The sequence below is a fragment of the Octopus sinensis genome, linkage group LG2 (genome assembly GCF_006345805.1).
Source record: "Octopus sinensis linkage group LG2, ASM634580v1, whole genome shotgun sequence".
NCBI classification, from domain to species: domain Eukaryota; kingdom Metazoa; phylum Mollusca; class Cephalopoda; order Octopoda; family Octopodidae; genus Octopus; species Octopus sinensis.
This window is the reverse complement of record NC_042998.1, coordinates 125,365,080-125,389,339: the sequence shown is the minus strand read 5'-3', so window position 1 is coordinate 125,389,339 and position 24,260 is coordinate 125,365,080. Positions and strand designations below refer to the sequence as shown.

At 36.1% G+C, this 24,260-nt stretch overlaps 2 protein-coding genes across 2 annotated transcripts; one reads left to right on the top strand and one right to left on the bottom strand.

Annotated features, from left to right (window-relative positions):
* Positions 1–324: 324 nt before the first annotated feature.
* Positions 325–3,510, bottom strand: LOC115230378 (rab proteins geranylgeranyltransferase component A). The gene is made up of 2 exons (XM_029800586.2): positions 3,396–3,510; positions 325–3,300 (listed from the first exon to the last, which is right to left on the bottom strand). Exon 2 carries the CDS (start codon positions 3,279–3,281, stop codon positions 1,164–1,166), a length of 2,118 nt encoding a protein of 705 aa, XP_029656446.1. The 5' UTR covers positions 3,282–3,300; positions 3,396–3,510; the 3' UTR covers positions 325–1,163.
* Positions 3,504–21,439, top strand: LOC115230416 (tetratricopeptide repeat protein 1). Its single transcript, XM_029800614.2, has 6 exons — positions 3,504–3,627; positions 9,816–10,304; positions 15,039–15,212; positions 16,060–16,245; positions 19,681–19,735; positions 21,100–21,439. The coding sequence occupies exons 2-6, from the start codon at positions 9,933–9,935 to the stop codon at positions 21,228–21,230; spliced, it is 918 nt and encodes a 305-aa protein (XP_029656474.1). The 5' UTR covers positions 3,504–3,627; positions 9,816–9,932; the 3' UTR covers positions 21,231–21,439.
* Positions 21,440–24,260: the final 2,821 nt, after the last annotated feature.

Sequence of the window (24,260 nt, the reverse complement as noted above, 5' to 3'; positions counted from 1 at the left end):
TGTTTGTGTTTTCCCAAAGGATATAAATGAAAAGAGATAACTTCAAATGGGAATTGAAATTGTATTTAAGGATATAATGTTTTGTATTATTAACCTAATCTTTAGTGATGAAATTTTGTTTAACAACATTGACATTCACACAATTTATGTTCAAATCCAGTTTAGGATTATGCACACACTCAAGAATAAAATAGCTGATGATGATTGGCGATCAAGCAGATTGAAATAGTGGATTTGTAAATATTGTAATGCAATATATTCATCTCTAAAGATGAATTCAACAGTCCAAAAAATTACCATCTTATTAACAGCTCATCTCAGGCATAAATTATATTGTAATTCCAGTTTATATCTTGCTCAATGGTGTTTGATACACTTTAAGAAATTGAAAAAAAATGGACACAGAATAATTACAACAAGATTTTATTAAATGAATAGGCAATGTTTTGATTTCTATTCAGAATAGTTTTAAATGTCAATATTAAATCCATTACCTCAAAATAGCATTTATATCAGGATAAATAGTAGGGAAAAATTGAAAGAATTAAAATGAAGACTTAAGTAATTTTTACAGAATGATAAACAAATAATGAGGACATCAATGATAATAACAGGACTATGTTATCACCTAAAATGTATTTAAGTTTTCTTTATCACAATAATCACAGTTATAAAATTTAGAACAGAAGACAGAAAAAGTATACATCATACTTTTATCAACAAAGTTGAAGACTAATTAGTTTAAGCTGGCAAAGGGTAAAATATCACATACGAGGTTTTAGTTAATATCCATACTTTTGAGATGAGTTATTGTAAAGTATTTGAAGGCTTCCACCTATTCTTTCATGCTTCTATTTCTTACAGGTTTTACTCAGTATAATTCTCTGTTCAACTTCTATACACTCACACAAACACACATACAAACACAAATACACGTGTCTTAAGGTAATTGAAGAATATACTGATTAAATTTTAGCATAGAGAATAGAAACACGAATGGTGAAGCCATTATTTCATTGGCTGTAAACTTCTTGAGAAAATTTTCTTAAAATAACAAAGACTCATAAGATGCTGATTGAGTTTTGGTTGGTTGCGGACATAAACATTCTGAAGTAGTTAAATTGATTAAATTAATGTAGCTTTTCCTTAACTCTAAAGACTTTTCAATCATCCAGTTTCATGTCAGATAAACTGTCAATTGTAGTAAGAGTATCTGAATCAGAAACAATTGTAGAACTGCTTGTTGTATTGGGGTAAAGAGACTCTGAGATTGTTGTATTACTATCACTTTCATTTTTATAAGTATCATTCTCACTAGCAGTGCTTTTGTCTTCTTCAGAACAATAAATAATGTCTTCTGGATGGGGACATTTTGGATGAAATTCTTCACCAGGATACATTGTTTCAAATATGTGTTTAGCTTCTCCTGGATAGAAATCCAAGTCTATTTCAGATCCTGGTTGTGAGGTCACTAAAATATTATTGGGTAGGGACTGTTGAAGTTTGACATTGCGTTTGCTCTTTACCTGGAAAAAAAGTGACCATAAGACATTCGGTCGAGCGTCATTGCTTTGTTGGGTGTCACCTTCAGCACTCTCTGTATCTTTCTTATCTTCATCAATAGGTTCAAAATTGAACAAATATTTACAAGCATAATCAAGTTCAGTTTTGGGATCAGCTTCGCCTTGTCTAGTGAAGTGGATAAGACATAAACCTGTAGGACAAACCATAGCAGATGGTGGATATTCAAGCATCACTACAGGTCTTGAAGTATCCTCTGGTGGGTAAATATTCAGCAGTGACAGTTCTTCTTTAGGTGATTGTAGTAAAGTTTGGTCAGTAACTAATATGGCTCTATTCACTATTTGGGTCTCCATGGACTCAATAATATCATCTGGAATGTAACTCGGTTCTACTATAAGCCATTCACATTCAATTCGTTTACCATCAGAAGTGATAACAGCTTTTGCTTTTCCTTCATGAATAACTATTGCTTTAACTGATAAATTTAAACAATAAATTCCACCCCATACAGCACACATACGACTAAAAGCCTGTGGAAGTTCTCCAACCCCATAAATAGATGTTATAAAAGGAATGTCTCCATACTGCCCAACTGATGAAAAAAACTTCTGAGCTAAAGCAATCCCTTCTTTAGTTGTGGTAGATTTTTGTGCCATTGCAATTCCATGGTAAATATAATGTCTTGCAATTGGAGAAAACTTTTCTTCTAAATATGCTGAAAAAGGACGATCATAAAATTCTTTCATGGCTTCATCAGGACTATTTTCTAAGCAGGCTTTTACAAATTTCATCATTATTCGTTTCTCAAGCATTGATACTTCTCTGGAGTTGAAAATATGAGCCCGAGAACAGGGAACTTTTTTTAATTCATTCTGAAAAATAGTTAGAATACGTGACACAAGTTTGAATTCACAATAACGAGAAATATCAGACTGAATCAAGAGATGAACCATGTCACCATTACAAAATAATACTTTGGGAGCTGTATCAAAATTAAAACGTCTCCATTGGTCCTCAAACTTTTTAACAGTCCATTTTTCAGTAACCTTGTTATTGGTCACATTTTCTGACGTCTTTTCTGATGTGATATATACTTCAATTTCCTTAAGTTCTTCTGCACTGTCTGTAGTAGCTTCCATGACGGAATTAGAATCAAGTTGCTTATTTTCAGACGTCTCTTCCTTATTTTCAGACGTCTCTTTCTTATTTTCAGACGTCTCTTTCTTATTTTCAGACGTCTCTTTCTTATTTTCGGTTTCCTCTACCTCTCCAGTGTCTTCATCCACTTTATTTATACCATCATTCGCTTCCGATCGTTCTTCATGAATATCACAGGGTGATTGATCCTGTTCAGTTTTGATTACATTACTTGTAGTATTATTTGAGGCATCACGTTCGTCGGTGGTGTTTGTAGATATGTGATGATAGGACATTTGGATATTAGAAAAGCCTTCATCATGGGGCGAGAGGAGTATAAACGATTCTCCTTCTTGAAGATGAGGGTTGATATCAACGGAAGAATCAGGCATGTCACAAGACGTGTTTTGCAGTTTTAACTGTTCCTTTTCTTTCAGTGTTGATATCCATGTTTGGAGGTTACGCAAGCTGAATGATGCCCATCGGCTGCCATAATAAGCGTTCCTGTCTATGTGTAAGACTGTTTTGCCAATTCGTGATAAAGCCGAAGCAACGATACTTTCTGATAGACCAGTTCCAATCACTATAGCATCAAAACTCGAAGGAAGAACGTCGTCCATCCTATCGATGATGAAAAATCTAAAGAACAATAAAAAGAAGAAAACGTAAGATGAAAGAAATAAACTTAAGTACCAATAATATAACTTCTAATTTAAAATCATTCAGTTACTTACATCGATAAAGTATTCTATTAGCAGCAATATTTCTCCGATAGTTATTAAAGCGTCAACGACGAGCTATTCCCAAGTAGTTGATATATGGGAGTTATCTTTTCTTATACGAGCTCTTGTCAAATGTCGTGACAGTTACTTCCCCTAAGTATTAATTTATTATGCTGATAGGTGGCACTACAGTAGAAGTAATGTCGTGACTGCAGAAAGGAGTCTGTCTCTGAATTTGTACAATGTGAGTCGTGTGTTAATATTTGTGTAAATTATATTTCTTTTGATATAACTTATCGTTATTACTATCAAACAATATTCAACTGTGTTTCGTTTTATGTCGGTAAACTAAATTATTTTATGAATATTTTCACTTTTAATTTTCGCCTGTATCCACATATTTCCATAACAGAATTTCGAGAGGATTACGACTGAAAAACAGGACTCCCTACCTTATAATATATAGACTATATTAATTGAAGATTAAATAACTTACAATTTGCACACTTTAAAAAATACTGTTGGATTGAAGCGCTTGTACAAATGAAAGGTATTTATTCTTCAGTATAATGGAGTCTAGAAGTTTCTTAAGTAATATTAAAAGAATAAAATGCAAGTATAATAACGAGAAAGTAAATTCTGAGACACTGAAAAACCCTTTTGATACCAGCCCACTTGAGACAGCTCCTCACTCTATTGATATTAACTTCTTGTGAGCTAAATTTCAACCATCCATCAAAATTTCATGCTATTTCATGTAGCAAATTCCAAATAAGAGTTATATTATCCTATTTTAAATAAGGTGTGTCAAAATAATGCTACATGAGAAGAATAACTCGGGACAGCAAGGATGTTAATATACACAAATATTTAAAGTGAAAATGAATTATAAAATAATTTGACGTGAAACGAAATATACCCTAACATTGAATATGTATTTGTAACAATGTTTTGCTTTCTCTGGTCAGCAAACTGTATATTGACCCTTTCTCGATTATCACAACTTCCACAAACGATATCATTTTACAGTCGCCATGGAGTAACTTCGTAGAATCACTTTCACATTCAGTTTATTTTTGTTAGCGGCGAATATATAGGTGTAAACGGACCCTCCCCCCCTTATTTTATTTTTTTTACGGAATCCCACGTTTTAGGCCACGAAGATTCCGATTTGGAAAAAAACATTTCAAGAATCACAACTTCAAAGTTTTATCCCCGCCCCCCGATTTCTTCATTTTCTCCGGGATTTTTTTTCTTTCTTTTTGTCAGATACATAGAAAAATACGGAGATCATGATTCCGAAAAGAAATCGTTTGTAAAATCTCAATTTGAAAAAAAATAAAAATAACCCCCCTCCCCTCATTATTCTACGGCCTTGGCCTTCAAGCAGGCTATTCACTTGCTAGAAATAACAGCTAAATCTCACAAAACTGCGAACTGATATGTAATCAACCTACTCGCCTTACTGCAAATATTTCGTTCAGAGTAATTTCCTGCAATGATATGACAAAGTGAAATTAAAGTGTTAATTTCATTTTTTTTTTTTTTGAAAGTTACAAAAAATATGAGTGCAGAAATAACACCAAACTCTTTTGAAAAACGAAAAGTAAAAATAGCAAAGAAATACTGTGACAAAGTGAAATTAAAGTGTTCATTCATAGCGTGTGTGCAAACACACGTTTTACTTGTGGCAATAATGCCGTTTGTTTTCAAAAAAATCCATTATTTTCTGTGGAGCAAGCTGCTTCAATATTTCCTCAAGTGAATACTATCCGAATTGACAATACCTTGGTAGATGAAGCAATTAAGGATATGAAAACAGGGAAAAACCCCTGGCCCATCAGGGATCACTGCTGAGATGCTTAACATATCTGGCAGTGTGGTTATGGTCTAGTCACTCATATTGTAAATCAGGTGGTTCACGAAGGAGTCATACCCAATGACTGGTGTAGCGGCACCATAGTCAACTGCCCCAAAGGTAAAGGTGATGCCTTAGATAGAAATAATTATAGAGGTATCAAATTGTATTAGGTGTTGAAAGTTGCGGAGAGAGTTTGTCTAGATGAGATGCAGTTTGGTTTTGTGCCAGGGAGAAGCACCACTGATGCTGTATTCCTGGTAAGGGAACTGTAGGTGAAATACTTAACCAAATATAAACCTCTGTCCTTGGCTTTGTTGACTTGACAGGACCCCCTGATCCCTTATCTGGTGGTCAATGTGGAAACTAGGAATAGATTAGTGGTTGTTGAGAATTATACAAGCCATGTACAGGGATGCTACCTGGGAGCTCCTCTATGCTGATGATTTTATAGTTGAATCACTATCAGAACTGGAGAAGTTTCAGGTGTGGTAGCAAGGTCTAGGATCGAAGGGCCTTAGAGTTAACCTAGCAAAAACCAAAGTCTTAGTAAATAAGAAGGCAGACAAATCACAAATCCCTTTGGGTAGATGGCCCTGCTCAATCTGTAGAAAAGATGTAGGTAGGAACTCCATAAGATGTACGTGCTGTAAGCTATGGATACATAATAGGTACAGCAATATGAGAGGAAGGTTAACAGGGAAATAGCTTTTGTGTGTGAAAGATGTACAGGTACAATAAACACCGAAAATGTATAGAAAATAATCAACTGCCAGTGGGGTAAGCTAGAGGTAGTAGACAGCTTCCGTTATCTAGGTGACCAAGTTAGTAGAGGTGGTGGATGCACTGAGAGCATAGCTGCGAGAATAAGATTTGACTGTGCAAAGTTCAGAGAGCTCCTACCTCTGCTGGTAACAAAGTGCCTCTCCTTGAGAAAGAAATGCAGATTGTATGATGCCTGTGTGCAAACAGCTATGGTACATGGCAGTGAAACATAGGCCTTGACAGCTGAGGACATGTGCAGACTTCAAAGAAATGAAGTCAGTGTGCTTCACTGGCTGTGTAATGTCAGTGTGCATGTTTGATAGAATGTAAGCATCTTGAGAGAAGAATTGAGCTTAAGAGGCATCAGATGTGGTGTACAAGAGAGATGAGTGCACTGGTATGGTCATGTGATGCATATGGACGAGGACAGCTGTGTAAAGAAGAGCTAGTCTTGAAGCTTGGATGGAACCTATGGAAAAGGTAGACCCAGGAAGATATAGGACGAGGTGGTGAAACAGGATCTTCGAACTTTGGGCCTCACAGGCAATGACTAGTGCTTGAGAAAACCCGTCAATCCGAGTGAGATCGTGGTCATGGCTGATGCTGGTGTCACATAACTGATACCCATACCAGTGGCATGTAAACACCTTTCGTGTGTTGGGCCTCACGGAGGCAATGGCTGAAACCTTTGGCATTATGTTGTACCATAATGTCAAGTAAAGTCTATCAACCCTTCAAGCCAAATAAAACCACTGTTGCATCAGATAGCGCATCCCCTACACTGTTTTACCAGTCTCTCAATTTGCTTGTCCATATTCGGCCAATAAACATAGCTCCTCATGAGGCTCTTCATCCGGACAATCCCCAGATGTCCTACATGGAAGTCTTAATACTCTGTACTGCAGTGCTTCAGGTATTACCACTCTTTGTGCATATAATAATACCTCATCACATACTGAATAGTGCTTTGAACCTGTATCCCACTCATTAATATTTTTCATGCTACTCAACATTTTTATGAACCTATCTTTTCCTGATTCCAATTTAATTTGTTCCAGCATTACCTGTAAATCATGTACTACATTGCACAAAATGTTCTTCAGTTCCATTTCTTGTTTTAATGATACAATCACTGTAGTAAAAGTAGTTCCTTTGTCCCGTTTGTAGTGAAATTCTTCAATGAAATTTGCAACACCGTCCACTGAAAATGATTGTCGTATTTCTCGACTGCAGTAACAATTCTGTTAACTTCTGTAGTTGTTGCTTTTGTTGTTTGACAATTGCTTTCAGTAACTCTTCCTTTTCGGTGCTATTCGAAACCTCGTCATCAGTGTCCAATGAAGGGAAGGTACGCATAAGTGGGCTGGTTACACCCTTGGTATAGGCCACAAGGTTATGGTCTCACTTGGCTTGCTGGGTCTTCTCAAGCACAGCATATTTCCAAAAGTCTCGGTCACTGGTCATTGCCTAAGTGAGACCTAATGTTCGAAGGTCGTGCTTCACCACTTCATCCCAGGTCTTCCTGGGTCTACTTATTCCACAGGTTCCCTCAACCGCTAGGGTGTGGCACTTTTCCACACAGCTATCCTCATCTATTCTTGCCACATGACTACTAGCGCAGTCGTCTCTCTTGCACACTACATCTGATGCTTCTTAGGTCTAACTTTTCTCTCATGGTACTTACGCTATGTTGAGTATGCCACACTGATATTACACATCCATCGGATCATACTGGCTTCATTCCTCGCAAGCTTACGCATGTTCTCAGCAGTCATGTAGCATGGCTGTTCATACACATGCGTCATACAGTCTACCTTTTTCTCTGAGCGAGAGGCCCTTTGTCGCCAACATAGGTAAGAGCTCTCTGAACTTTGCCCAGGCTATTCATATTCTAGCAGCTACACTTTCAGCGCACCCTCCCCTGCCACTGACTTGGTCACCTAGGTAACGGAAGCTATCAACTGCTTCTAGTTTTTCTCCCTGGAATGTGGCAGAAGTTGTTCTCTGCACATTTTCAGTGTTAGTTAACTATCTTCCCAGTTGGCCTTCCTTTGATATTGCTGCACCTCTTATGTGTCCATAGCTTACACTGGGTACATCTTATAGAGTTTCTACCCATGCCTTTTCTACAGATCGAGCAGGGCCATCTACCTGAAGGGATTTGTGGTTTGCCTGCCTTCCTACTTATTAGACTTTGGTTTTAGCCAGGTTGACTCTAAGGCCCCTCGATCCTAATCCTTGTTTCCACATTTGAAACTTCTCTAGTTCTGATAGTGACTCAGTAATTAGAGCAAGGTTGTCAGCATAGAGGAGCTCCCAGAGGCATCCTGTCTTGAATTCCTCTGTTATTGCCTGGAGGACTATGATAAACAGGAGGGGGCTAAGGACTGAACCTTGGTGGACCCCTACCTTCACCCGGAATTCTTCATTGTACTTGTTGCCAACCCTCACCTTACTAGCAGCATCCCTGTACATGGTTTGCACAGCTCTCACTAACCATTTATCTATCCCTAGTTGCCTCATTGACCACCAGATAAGGGATCGAGGGACCCTGTCAAAGGCTTTCTCTATGTCAACAAAAGCCAGGTATTTCTCCTGCTGCTGTCTAACCAGAAATATAGCATTAGTGGTACTTTTCCCTTGCACAAACTCAAACTGCATCTCATCTAAACTGACTCTCTTCCTTATTAGTTGGGTTATGACCCTCTCCGTGACCTTCATTACCTGATCTAACAACTTGATACCTCTGTAATTATTTCTATCTAAAGCGTCACCTTTTCCTTTGTAGCAGTTGACTATAGTGCTGCTACACCAGTGTATCACCTGGTTAACTATACGGATGACTAGGCTATAACCGACACTGCCAGATATTTTGAGCATCTCTGCAGTGATTCTTGATGGGCCTGGGGCTTTCCCTGTCTTCATACTCTTAATTGCTGTGTATATATATATATATATATGTAGATGTATATATATGTATGTAGATATGGATATAGATGTTATGTGTAAGTATATGTGTATAGATATATATATGCCTATCCATATTTATATGTGTGTATATATATATATGCACACACATGTATATCAAGTCATACATACACGTATATATATATATATGCCTGGAGTGCCGTAATGCAGGAAATTCTTTATGAAGTGTTTGGGGTTTCAGAAGGTGTTTGTGTTACATTACACTGAATATTGTGTTAGGGTATTGGATTACTGGCTGAAGGCTCAGCAGTTTCTATCCTATCTAAGCAGTCTTCTAAATGTATTGTATCCAAGCTGACTTGTATAATGATCATGCTTTCTGTAATGCAAACCCGAAGCCAATGCATAAAAAAATTTCTTTTAGAACCTTCTGATTCTAGCCATTTCTTTTTATTATTCTCTTTCCTAAAATCCTCTGCCAAGCATTATAACCAGTTCTTTGAGCTTATAAGCGTGTGTCTATGTGATTGCATGACCTGCTAGAAACAATATTTGAATATTCAGATCACATAACTTCCGTCACCTCAAATATTCTAGGAATAAAAAAAAAAGGTTGTGATGGTCACTATTAGAATGTTGTTGGATCAAAGCTGACCTGCGATTCTCACAGCAACCTATACTTTTTGAGGATTGTTGGTCCTTTTATAGTTCCTTCACTTTCATATATTTTCTTTACAACATTTGCTAGATGAACTCCTATATGGTATATAGTATGAGATAATGTGACTCATTTCATGTTTATTTACTCTCAGGTCAGTTAATTACATTAGTCTGTTATGAAATCTTTATGTATTTTATCTGCCTTTTTTCTTTTGTTTCAGAATGGTTTTGGAGTTACAATTAGGGATATTGTAAAATATATTTTCATATAAATATATGTACATAGACATACATATATCTGAATAATCAGGACAAAGTGTGTGACTAGCAGTTCAAAAATGGCAGAAGATTGCTTAACACATGCCGAAAACAAACTTTCTTCTTTGTCTCTAGCTGACCAAGATGCAGTGAGCTGTCATCATTGCAACAATGATGAATATGATTCGAACTGCAAAAATTGCTGCAGTAAATTAGATGGCAGGAATGAGGAGGAAAAGTTGGACCATGTAAAGGAGACATACAACTCGGAGAGCGAAGATGACAGTGGTGGAAACTTTGAGGACACCGATGAACAGATTCACAAAGCAACAGAGGGTGCAACAGCACCAAGTACAGATGATGAATACCATTCTGCTGATGAAGGTGATATTCAAGTTGATGAGGAACTGTTGAAGAATATGGAGGAAACTTTATCAGATGAAGAAAAGAAGGTAAAGTGTATGTTTGTACTTGTGAGAATGAGAGTGAGTGCATGTACTCTTTATGACCTTTAATTTTGTGATACATTTTAAACTAAACAATCAGTCATTTGCCTTTTATAATTTTGGGGTTGATAAACTACCAATTCTGTATGGGGTTCAGTTCCTCTGTTTCTTTATCTTCTTGGAAGACATTGACTGTGACCAGATTTGGAAAGAGATAGACTTTACCAGAACTGAAAATGGGTGAATGAAAATTGCTCTGAAGGTGAACAAGATAGAAATCTTGAATGTTTAATGAGCAAAATCTACTTTGACACTGTCAAGCAAAGTGTAGAGGCCACTTCTAAACAGAGGGTTAGGGAAAGATATACATACACACTCGTACACATATATGTCATCATCGTTTAATATCTACTTTTTTCATGCTTGCAGGGGTCAGATGAAATTTGTTGAGGTAGATTATAGCTGGATGCCCTCTCTGTTGCCAATCCTCACCTATTTTCAAGCAAGATAATAATTCCCCATGGCTAGATATGTTTTTCATGGAAGACTGGATATGAACAATGTTGCTTGTATGACTTTTGCTTATTTACAACTATTGTGTGATGTCAAGACAAAGTACACACACAAGCACACACACCAGGCTTCTTTCCATTTCTCCCTACTGAATCCAGTCCTAAGGCTATAGTGGAAATTTCTTGTCCAAGGTGCTCTGCTGTGGTACTGAACCTGAAATTACATGGTTGGGAGGCAGACATAATAACACAGTCACATATATGTTTCATTAATTTATATCATATTTTATTATAGTTTGTTATTCCTCAGTACATAAGATTGTATTTCTTTATTGTACCTAAAATGCATTGTTTATTTTCAGACAAAACCATACTTAAATTCTATACTCTTTCTTCAACCAAAAAAGAAAAAAAAGTGTAAATAGTTATTTACACTTGCAGCTATTTTTAACCTTTGAACATTACCATTCCAACCACAGTTGTTGTAGATCAACACCTGTAAAAACCAGAAGAAGAAATAACATTGATCTTAAACTACTAAATAAATACAATGTGATTTGTTATACACATTCACCCACATGATAAACTCACAATCACTGTAAGGTGGTTGGCACTGGGAAGAGCACTCAGTCATAGAAACCATGTCAAAGCTGACATTGGAGATAGATGCAGCCCTTTGGCTTACTGGACCCCGTCAAACTGTCCAGTCTATGCCAGCATGGAAAACAGGTTAAATGATGATGATGATCATCATCATTGTTTAACATCTGCCCTCCATGCTAGTATGGATGGGATGGTTTCACAAGAGCAGGCTATGCGGAAGCCTGCACCAGACTTCTGTGACTTTTGGCAGGATTTTTACAGCTGGATGCCCTTACTAACACCAATCACTAAGTGATTCATATTTGTTAGTGTTTCTACATCATTGTCTTTCCTTGTCTCCTGATTTACCTTTTATATTTTTTTATTTTTATCCTTATACATATTTATATTTTGTTTTCATTTATATTTTCTCCATCCTACTTCTTACTCTTTTTGGTTTGATCCATCCTTAATTTTGATTTAATTGCCAAATTTTACTTGCAGATTCTTCTGCCCATACTGCTACTACTATTACTACACCCCCTCCTCTTACAATTCTGTCCTCTGGCAAACCTCACTCACAGCCATCTCCCCCAAACCTCCAACACCTCACTACAGGCTCATCCAGCTTTCTCTCACAATCACTTGCTATCTCTAAATATCTCCCCTCACACTCTTAAGATACATTTCCTCTATCCCCTCCTTACTACCTATACTCCCTCCCCAACTGTTCTATGTGGGTAGGCCCTCTTTTTCTTTTTATCTTTCTCTCTTGATTTCCCACCTCTTCTTCCTTATTCTACTGGGGTACTCAAGTATCTCTATAGTAAGACAATTCTCTCTCTCTCGTCTCCCTCTGCTTCCTTGTCCTACTCAGGTAACCAAGCATCTCCTCTGTAATAAGACTGCTATCCCTTATCTTCAGTCTTACTTCAGCTTCTCACCTGGCACATGTCTGCTTCTTTCAGTTCCTCTCCCTCTCTTAGCTGAGACATCCTTGTCTTGCAAGCCACTTGGTGATCCTGTGGGTACTGGTACCATGTGAAAAGCACCCATCCCAATGTCATGTAAAGAGCATCTGTGCCAGCGTCACATAAAGAACATCTGTACTGGCATCATGTAAAAAATACCCGGTACAGTCTGTGAAGTGGTTGGCATTAGGAAGGGCATGCAGCTTAGAAACTATACCAAGGCAGATGATTGAGGCATGGTGCAGCCCTCTGGTTTGAATCATCCAACCCATTCCAGCATCGACAATGGTTGTTAAATGATAATGATGATATGTATATGTTATATGGCTAAAAAGTGTACTTCTTAACCACATGATTTCGGGGTTCAGCTCCACTCTGAACAAGTGCCTTCTACTATAGCTTTGGGCTGACCAGAGCCTTGTGTATGAATTTGGTAGAAACTGAGAGAAGCCCATAGTATCTGTATGTGTAATCCAGCCAATGCCACCATAGAAAACATGTTAAATTATGATGATGTGTGTGTTTGTGTCTACTTGTCTTGAGTTTGAGGGAGAAATGTAAATAAGTTTTAGCATCATACAAGTACTGTCATTTGTTTTTAGTCTTATGTGAAAACATATCCACCTAGAAGAAATACTACCTTGCTTGGAAACAAATGCAAATTGGTGATTTGCAGGGCCATCCAGCTGTAGAAAATCTGCTTGAACAGATTCTGTCTAACTTACGCTAGCATAGAAAAGTGGACATTAAAACGATGAATTGCACTCACTTAGGCATTACACATCTTGAGGCTATAGAAGAGTAGTGCCACACAGTGGAATTGAATGTGAAACCACATAGTTGAGCTGCATTTATGGCCTTGCTTTCACAGTATTAATGTATGTGTGTGTGTGTAAACACATATACACATACAATATACATCATCATCATCATCATCATTTAGCAAAGTAGATCCATACTGAAATGCCTTATATGATGATGATCATGTAATGTTCTCCTTCCATGCTTGTGTGGATTGGACGTTTTGACAGGAGCTAGTGAGTCAGAAGACTGTGCCAAGTTCCATTGTGTGCTCTAGCATGGTTTCTGTGGCTGGATGCCCTTCATAATGCCAATCACTTTACAGTGTGTGCTGGGTGCTTTTTTACACGTACCAGCAGCAGTGAGGTTACCAGGAAGCTTATAAGACAAGACCCCACAACTGAGTATTGAGGGAGGTGGCCTTGTACCAGGTGATGGGAGGTTAAATTATGAACTGAGGAACAGAAATGGGTGTCTTGCAGTAAAGAAGATTTGTGGTTACTTCACTTAGAAAGAGAGATGGTGAAGATGACATGGGTGAGGAGTGAACACATGGAAAAGGGAGACCCAAGAAGACATGGGATGAAGGATGACCTCAGGATGCTGAACGTTTCAGACAAGATGATAAAGGATCGAGATACTTGGTGCCTTGTTGTACTCAAGGAGACCCATACTCCACAGCAGAAATGTTAAAGCTGCTTCTGTTGGTGAAGAAGATGTGGTGCCATGTAAAAGCATCCAGCACACTCTGTAAGGTGGTTGGCATTAGGAAGGGCTTTCAACCATAGAAACCGTGCCAAATCAGACTGGTGCTTGTGTAGCTCTCCATCTTATCAGCTCTGGTCAAACCATCCAATCCCTGCTAGCATGGACAATGGATGTTAAATGATGATGAGGAATCAGAGACTAGATTAGTGAGTGGGAAAATTTGCGACACTGCTAAAGGAGAGTGGGGACTGGAGTATGTGGATATAAGTAGGAGGGGCATTAGGAGTATATGTTGTGGAGAAAAGAATTGACAGGGACACATTGTATGCAAGAAGGTTTGCAAGGGTGTGAAGTGGGAGTGATAGATAGAGGGTAGGGGAATACAGCAGATTTTGAATACAGGTGGAGAAAGGGTTTGTCAGGGTCATGGACATAAACGATATACCTTTATGGCCTTGATTTTACTTAGCTGGATGGGTCTTCTCAAGTAAAGCAAATCACCAATAATCTTACTCCTCTGCCATCTCCTCTGTGAGGCTCAACATCTGAGGATCATTTTACAGTAAAAACCGTCTTCTTTGAGTTCCTTCCACATCTGGAGATCAGCACTTTATGCAGCTGTCTTCATCTATGCTCTTAACATGACTATACCAGTGCATACTACATATAATGCCTTTTATATTCAGTTTTTCTCTCAACACATTTACATTGGTCATCATTTAACATCTGTTGTCCATACTGGCATGGGTTGGACGGTTTGACCAGGGCCCAGTCTGATTTGACATGGTTTTCTACAGCTGGATGCCCTTCCTAATGCCAACCACTCTGAGAATGTAATGGATGCTTTTACGTGCCACCGGCGTGGGTACTATTTGCGTGACACCGGGGTGTTATGTGCTATGGGTACTGATGCTATTTGTGTGACACTGGTATCTGCCACGACTACGATTTTGCTTGATTTGATGAGTCTTCTTCTCAAGCACGACAATGCCAAAGGTCTCGGTCATTGCCTCTGTGAAGCCCAACACTAAATATATCTAAAATAATGAAGTAAATGTATAATGAAATACTTTGTTTGACAGAATCTGGATCCTAATTTGAGTGTTTGTAAATAGTTATTGATATTAAATTAGTTATTGCTTTTTCACTTGTCTATCTGTCTGCAGGAACGGCAAGAATGTGCACAACAGTTTAAAGAAAAAGGTAATCAAGAATTCAAAGCGGGTAATTTTCAAGAAGCTATGAAGCTTTACTCCAAAGCCCTCCAAACGTGTCCATTAGCATTTTCCAAAGACAGAGCCATCATGTATTCCAATAGAGCTGCTGCATTTATGAGAATGGTAAGAAAATGGAAATTTTTTTTGTTTCTTGTGTCTTTATTTTTATAAAGGTTTAAACTCTGTGAGTTTGTATCATGTAAAAGAATGTTTTTTATTGAAACATATGAAACCTTTCAATGTTTGGGACTTAATACTTTAGATTGAATTCTTTTTCCTTACATGCCCTATCTGTTGTTGGGTGGAAGTGAATCTAAAATATCAGTCTTTCATAAATCACTATTGTTATTATCATCATTATTTTAACATGTTTGCCATACTTTCATGGGTTGGGATAAATCTGCTGAAGAGCATGTCTCTTTCCACCTTGTCTTTCATTTCATACCTGAATCCCAGATATGATCTCAACTGTTTCTCATGTCTTCCTTGGTCTTCTGTTACTAAAGTTCCTTTCACTCATAGCATGGGTTTCTTTTTCACCCACCTCTCATCACCTATTCCCGTCGTGAGTTATGCCATTTCAGTTGTCTCTCCTGTGCATTTGGTGCTTTTAATTCTAGCCTCTTTCTCAGTTTTCTTGTGCATTCCTAACATTACAAAATCAACAGTTTCTACTTGCTTCACTTCTACAGAACTTCCACTTTCAGTGCTCCTGTCTTACTTACCATGCACCATCACACTGTTTTTGCATGCATCGTACAGTCTACCTTTTCTGCAAAAAATTGCTAAACATATAAGTCCATCCATCATCCTCAAGGGGGTTATTTAATGAATAATTTAACTTGTCATTATTGCTGTACTAAAAATATTGTGTAGAGAATTGTTGATTTTTACTGGGTTTTCTTTCCTCAGCAGATATTGGTTCCTGTTATTTCTTTGAATTTGAAATAATTTCAATATTATTTTCCAGCAAAAAAATAAAAAAGCAATTGAAGATTCCTGCTCAGCACTGGAATTGAATCCGGACTACTTAAAGGCTTTATTACGTCGTGCAGAATTATATGAGAAAGAAGACAAGCTTGAAGATGCCCTTCAGGATTACAAAAAGATTGTTGAAATGGATCCGTCTCAGCACGGTGCTCGTGCAGCATGCTTAGTAAGTAATTGTTACTGTTTATTACTGTCGATATAAATGTTTTCTTCATGATAGGAAGATAATGGTGTTAATTAGCTATAGGTCAGCTCTAATTGAATAGACCTATGATCAAAAGTGTTCAAGCAATGATCATCCTGTCTTTTAGTCAGTGTTCATACAAGACAGCATAATCTAATGTGTTCTTATACTTTTGCAGTTGGATGTGATTTGAGAGAATTCTAGCTGCTATTTTTAACCTGTCAAGTGACTGCATAGAAGTGCCTTTGTTTGCTTGAGAGTAAGGAAATGGGTGCAGATGGTAGTACTGGAGCCAACACTTTTATGTATCTTGTTTGGCTTGATGCCTTATTTTGTCTCTGTTCAGGTCTTGTTGGAGTTAACTCAGACAAGCATTGAGTTGATGCAGGTGTATAAATTACATTGTTTTTTCTGTACAAAATCATCATTTTTGCTTTGTTTAAAAAAACTTATTGAGTAGTCTGGTTAACTGTTCTCATACACATTGTGTCATCTAAATGCTTTTGGGGCACTCAGTATCTCCAGATTGAGAAACTTTTGAAACTTGATCCTTAATTCTACTTTTGGTATTAAGTGGATGAGAGTTAAATCTTGTGCCGTACAGAATGCTAGTCACTGCAGTGATGCTCTGGTACATTTCCCAACAATTAGCTAAACTGAATCAATTAGAATAAAGAACTGTGCCTAGAAACCCAGTGAAGTATCTATACTACATTTGAACTTGTAACCTATAGACTAGAAATCCAATACCTTATTCCATTTAGCTCTTTCACCTCTACAACAAATAGTTGGCCTGTATCATTATGTAAAGTATTTGTTGGCTGTAGTGGGGATGCAGTGTGGCATTGAGGACATGCTGCATAATTTGTTCTGATATGATCAGAAGCTGTAGTGGTTGATGCTATGGATGAAGGCAAAATGAACTTAGCCAGTATATATCAACCTCAGTTCTATAGGGTTTGTTTAAAAGATTGCTGTTCTTGTACAGAGTATAGGCTTAATAATGTAATTAGTGTTGTAACATTTTGGGGTGTATGTTTTCTTTTTGTCACAACCAGATACTGTTGTGTGACTGCAGTTGTAGGATGGTTCAACCTGTAAATGCAGGTGTAATGTGTTTAGGAGTCAACTGCAATTATAAACCAAGCTGCTTGTATGAGTGCTCTTTCAGTTGGAATATTTTTATTGTATTGGGGAGGCAGTCAGTGATGTTGTATGTGTATGTAGGCAACTTTTTTTTAGATAAAGAAATTCATTTTGTATGTTTTGTTATTTATTGGGGGTTTAAAGGAGAAAAATTTGGAGTCCAATTTGATTGATGGTTTAACTCATTGGTTCTCAACTGGGGTCCATACAAAGTTTAGTCACTGAAGTTTATAAGCAATAAATTAATTATACTTCTACAATACACAATACTTGAACTTTTTGTTATAAAATTCTTAATGTTTTTAATAAGGAGGTCTAGTAGAGTAAAATAGGAATCAAAGGGGTCCATAGGCAAAAAATGGTTGAGAACCACTGACTACTGACTGATAAATTTTAGGTGTTGTATGAAGACTCATGTTACATATTTTACCCTGATGTTGATCTCAACGTGTCTATGTAATTTTATCTTGGCTATTTTGTTCACTCTTTGTTATGTAAAAGCTAATTAGTTCTAATAACAACACTTGTATGTTGTATATGAAGCTTAGAATTTTTGTCTTTTTGTGATGCTATATTTGGGGTGTATATGTTATTAAGTACAAAATAGTGGAGTTGCTGAAATGGCAATGCAAGATTGAAATGCTTTGCAATATTTATTCTTCTCTCTACAGTTTCCACTAAAAATTTAGTCAGTTCAGTTTTTCTTCCATCCCTCCAAAGTTGAAGAAGTACTTATGTAAGGTTAATAACATTTTTTCTGATAGTATCTAATACTTAAAAATTGTGGGGTATTAGAAAGTGGTATGAATAAAAAAACAAACAAAAAAACCCAGTTAGGCTCTGTTGTACATCTCTGGTTTCATAGATGGCCTGAGGTGGAATTTTAGAGATAGTAATAGACCTCTTTCTGTAGGTGGTTTTAGTTTGTAATGTCAGTTTACAAGTACAACTTCCTAATGATTGGCACATTTATTTCTTTATTGTCCACAGGGGGCTAAGCATAGAGGGCACAAACAAGGGGATTAAGTCAATTACATCGACTCCAGTGCATAACTGGTACTTATTTAATTACCCCAAAAGGATGAAAAGCAAAGTCAACCTCGATGGAATTTGAGCTCAGAACGTAATGGCAGACGAAATACCACTGAGCATTTCGCCTAGCATGCTAACGATTCTGCTAGCTCGCCATCCTCCTAATAGTTGGCACATATTCCCAACAACTTCGTTAATTGATGTTATGTAGAACAAACTGTTCAGAAATTATGAAATCCAGCAGCAGTAGCTGCTACTGCTGCATGATTTCACAATTTATTGAGAAGCAGTTGCTGCAGGAGTAGAGGTCATGGTAAATGTTGAGAAGAATGTATGGATTGGGGATGTTGAGGATAATCTCTTCCAGAATTCTTTAGTACATTGATGAGTGAAGGTCTGTCTCAGTAGAGGGTTTTAGTTTGAGAATTAAGCTTTTTCCCAATTACTATTATCATAATGTATTTTTTTCAGTATTGGTGGGGAGAAATTGATGACCTTTTAGGGATGCGCATGTATCGTCTTTGTTGTGTTGTATGCATTTTTATCAATCATAATTGCTGTTAGTCATTAAGTTATTCCCCCTTAATTAGGCATGTAATTACAATAGATAGTTATTTACAACTATATAATGGAAGGGATACCTTTCAAATGAAGAAAAAAAATTTGATTTAAGGTGAGCCTTTCAAATTTTAAATGTTTGCTTTTTGATAAACTCTTTTCAATGCAGACCAGCATTTATCTCTTTGAATTTTAGTAAATGTATTTAATTTGACTGAAGGCTAAGAACCTCAACTCCAGTATTTTATTTGTCAAACTTTTTTCGGGAGAGCTCTTCATATTTGTTTTGCATGCTGTGTCATTATTTGACAAAATTCTGTATAGTCATTTAAATTCTACTTTATTAAACTCATCTACTCGGAGCATAGTAAATAACTCTAGGTTTGTATGTTGCAACACTTTATCTATTATCTAACCTGCTAGATTTCCCAGTTGTTACTATCTAATTTAACTTCTGCTTGCAGTCAAGATGTAGTCTTTGAGGTAAGCATCAATTCTATCATGTTAGCTTAATGTTATTTATAAAATTATATAGAACATCAATTTCATCTTATATTTACATTGAGCAGATAAATTAGTAGTGGTCTGCAATTGAGGATTGAATTTACAAATATAAATGTTAATGTGTGTGCACATGCATGTGTTAAATATAAATTTTTCAAATTTGTGTCTTAAATATAGAGACTTCCTGGACAAATAGAAGAACGAAATGAAAAGCTAAAAGCAGAAATGATGGGTATGTAAATGTAGAGTGTTACAGAAAGAGCAATAATTATATAATACTAAGTTTGATTGCTTTGTTGTTTGGTAAATATCAGTAATAGTTATTAATTGACATCTGATTCCTCATCATAAAAATGTCCATATCTCAAAAGTTAAAAGCAAAAGTACCACTTTTAGTATACACTTCTTAACTTATAAAAATCAAAAGCAATAAGAAAGGAAGTATAATGAACAAGACAAAAAAAAAATAAATAAAAATCCAACCAAGAACTCTAATGAACTTGCCAAAAAATAAACTAATGAGCATATTGTTGACTCTTCCAGAAAACATAACTTGTTTTCAGTTGTTCACAATGCTGCTATTTGTATATTGTGCTTCTCGTTTATCTTTGCTATGGCTATAGCAAAACCTCACTCGTATTCATAGAAGTTTGTATTAGTTTAGTAAATTTGTACATTGAATTTCTACATTTAACACCTGACTTTATTGCAATGCTAATTTCTCAAATTATTGGAAGGCAATCTTGATTGCTTTTCATACATAAATTGATAAACTTCTTTATAACATGTTTCTAAAATAAATTCCAAGAACTATGGATTCTCTGCTGAGGAATTTTACTGTTGTCTCGAAGTACTATCATTGAAAATTTTAGTAAAAAATAATTACTTTTAATGATTGGTGTCTCAGAATATGCTTTTTATGTCTTAGGATGAATGTCAATAAATATCATACTAGTTTTTCTGCTACCTAGATTCTCTCTCAGCAGTGGATGGAAATTTAAAAAAAAATTTCATAAAACATTCAAGTTATTCTTGTCTTTCATATCTACTTTTCAAGACTTGATTTAAAATATGATTGTAATATGGCACGTAAAAAGCACTCACTACACTCACGGAGTGGTTGGTGTTAGGAAGGGCATCCAGCCATAGAAACACTGCCAGATTTGACTGGGCCTGATGAAGCCTTCTGGCTTCACAGACCCCAGTAGAACCGTCCAACCCATGCTAGCATGGAAAATGGACGCTAAACGATGATGATGATGATGATGATGTTAACAGTAAATGTGTGTAGTTTAGTGGTTGGGGTGTAATATGGTTCCAATATGATTGTAATAGTTTTGTTACTAAGAATATATTTGCTTTTTCATGCTTGCATTCTCTTAGAATATCTTTGAAAATTAAGATATTTACTTAAGTACTAGTACTAACTCAACTATAACAGTAGTACCTTATAAGTTGAGAAGTCTAGGACCTAGCTAATCTGCATTAATTCATAAATAGTGTCTTCTATATCCCTTCTACAAAAATGTTAAAATTGTATGCATGTATGTATATTATCCATGCTTTTTCCTTAATCAAATCCCTTTTCTCCTGTAGGTAAACTGAAAGATCTTGGAAACATGATCCTTAAACCATTTGGCCTCTCAACTGATAACTTTCAGATGCAAAAAGATCCTCAATCTGGTTCATATTCAGTAAATTTCAAGCAAAATGTAAATGCTACTTGAGTGTTTTGAACTCTTTCTAGATATAATCAAGAACTGTCTTAAAAAACAAAGCAAGAAAACCCAAATACCTTTTTCTTTTCTGATTATTGTCCAAATATTTATCTATGAAGATGTTCTGCTTGTTTATATTTAATTATTGGTATGTCCAGAACTATTGGAAAGTATACATAAATGTATTATAATAAATTCATTAATTTTAAACATGGAAATTTTCTCTTATCTTTATTCTTGGTGATAACTGCAGTGAGGTTATCAATAATCTTCCTTTGTTTAAATTGTTGTAAGAATTATGCTTTGGAGATATTTCGAATGATGGTAGACCCTACTAGACTACAAACAACTTTAGTTTGACCTGTAATCTACTCAATCATAGAAAATGCAATAAATCTGGTCTTCATGTTGGTGTTTAGGCAACAGTGGTATAATTCCTATCAATTTAAGCACAATACTCATACTGTACTTCCTGAACTATGTACAGCTTGGTGGACTGGGCCATCAAGAATTGGGTTTTTCAAACTCAGTTTTATCCCTGTGCTACATTAATAAATTGTAGAAATCTAAAAGTTTAAGTGTTGAATTTTCTTTAAAAATTCCTAACCCCAAATTAGTAAATCATATCGTGTGACATTCTCTTCATAGTTTTATGTGGCTAATATATTCAAGTTAATGGTGTATCTGAGTGTACCACCTCCACAGGTTAAGTTAATCACTATTAATTTTATTGCTCTATACATTTTGAATGACAAAGACACTTATTGACACAAGACTCGTTTTAAACATTAGTCTCACATATACACACACATCTTGCTTGGGTAGTTTTCACTTAGTAAATAACGCTCACAAGATGGTGGTTCACCTGAGGATCTTCAGTGTGATATCAAACTTGAGACAGATTGCAAAGCAAACATCAATATACAAACAAGGAGAAAATGATCAATAAATAGGTTTTTTTTAAGTTCTAGTATTTGCAAAAAAAATATTATATTCTTCGTGAGTGTGTTATTCAAATTTCAATAACTTTACAACATCAGTTCGATGTTACAATTGGTTGCATGCAAAAAAAGTTATTAGTTCAAGTAGACAAAATTAAACATTGGATGCCTTTAGCAGTGTATACTCTGCTGTAAGCATTTAGTTAATGACCTATCTAGAAATATAAAAATTACATTGAAAGTCTTCATTCATTCCAGTACAAGAATATATTTCAATGTATTTAAATATTAATACAAAAATCAAATTATACGCATAAAAAAATCCTTTCTATTGATTATATTCCAAACTTAATCTCAAGATACTTAATTTGAATATTGGGTAAAACGTTTATCTCCCTTGGATTGTTACGACTCGATGTTGTTAACTACAAGGGAAGCAATTCTACAATCTTCTTGCTCCGATTATCATGATGGTCAATTTATTTAAGTATCCGCAGCATGCTTTAAAAAAGTTTTATCTAGAAACAAATATTGTTGTGAACATTTATTTCTAAACTAAAAAAAGAGTATATCATAATGGGAAGTTGATTTTACTATGTAACACCCTACTGAATGTGATGAATCTTTCGTTGATACAGCAATAAAATATACTGAACATTCTAAAGTTAGTGACAGGGTTAGCATCCAGAGAAGGTTTGTATATACACATATATGTATGTGCGGGGTGATTGGTGTTAGGCATCTAGCTGTAAAAAACCGTGCCCAAGCATGAAAATCTGCAGTCTTCTGTCTGGCCAGCTCCTGTCAAACCATCCAACCCATGCAGGCATGGAAGGCAGATGATATAATATACATATATTTATATCTATCTAGTAATAATCTTTTCTACTATACAGGGCTTGAAATTTTGTAGGAGGGGGCTTGTCGATTACATTGACCCCAGTGCTCAACTGGTACTTATTTCAGTGACTCCTGAAAAGCAAAGTTAACCTCATTGGCACTAGAAGAAATGCTGCTAAGCATTTTCTGATGTGCTAACAATCTTGCCAGCTCGCCACCTTACTTCTATAATAATCCTTTCTACTCCAGGAACAAGGCCTAAAATTTTGGAGTAGAAGGTATGTTGATTACATTGACCCTAGTGCTCACCTGGTACTTAACTTCATCTGAAAGGTAAAGTAGACCTAGGTGCAATTTGAAATCAGTGCTAATGTTTCTGCCATCTTACAATATAATAATGGTTTCAAATTCTGGCACAAGGCCTGCAATTTTAAAGGGTTAGTCGATTGCATTGACCTTAGGGACAACTGGTATTTATTTTATTGACTCTGAAAGGATTAAAAGGTTTGGTTGACCTTGATAGGGTTTGTGCTCAGCATATCAAGAGCCAGAAATGCTGCTGAGCATGTCTGATGTACTGCCAAACTGCTATGTATGAGAAAGATAGACTTCAACTTGTCTTGTAGGGCAGTAACTCAATATGAACTGATTTGATCTAGGACTACTCATCATAGAAAATTGGTTGTAAAGTGATTTATAGGTGGTGTCAGTTAATTGTTAATCTCATAAATTAAGTATTTATCACAAAATCCAAACTGCATGCAGTTTACTTGTGAGTGACCATATAACATCTATTGGTTTCCAATTTTAGCTCATGCAGTTTTAGGGGAAGAAGCATGTTGATTACATTGACCCCAGGAATCAGCTAGTACTTATTTTACCAAACTCAAAAGGATGAAAGGCAGAATCAACCTTAATGGAGTTTGAACTCAGAATATAAATACAGACGAAATGCTGCTAAGCAATTTTTGCCTGGCGTGCTAACGATTCTGCTTGCTCACCATCATTACCTTGTAACATCTATTGCCAATAATTCTTGAGGCTTCAAATACTACTTTTTTATGGGAAGAAAGTGACCAAATGATTAGTCTAGATATGAAGGATTGTTTTGGTATATTTTACTAAAAAATTGAAAGCCTTTGGATAAGAAACAAAATGCAGCTAGCTTGACTGTTTCCATGGTATTTGAGAAGAAACAAAGTTACCGAAATATTGGAGTTATTAACTAAATGCTTACAGTGGAGTATACATTGCTAAA

Excerpts from the sequence above, each read along its gene's own strand:
- LOC115230416 (XM_029800614.2), top strand. The coding sequence starts at position 9,933 with ATGGCAGAAGATTGCTTAACACATGCCGAAAACAAACTTTCTTCTTTG. Across the intron at positions 10,305-15,038 it reads TATCAGATGAAGAAAAGAAG|GAACGGCAAGAATGTGCACA; the intron begins GTAAAGTGTATG and ends ATCTGTCTGCAG. Across the intron at positions 15,213-16,059 it reads CTGCTGCATTTATGAGAATG|CAAAAAAATAAAAAAGCAAT; the intron begins GTAAGAAAATGG and ends ATTATTTTCCAG.
- LOC115230378 (XM_029800586.2), bottom strand. The coding sequence starts at position 3,281 with ATGGACGACGTTCTTCCTTCGAGTTTTGATGCTATAGTGATTGGAACT.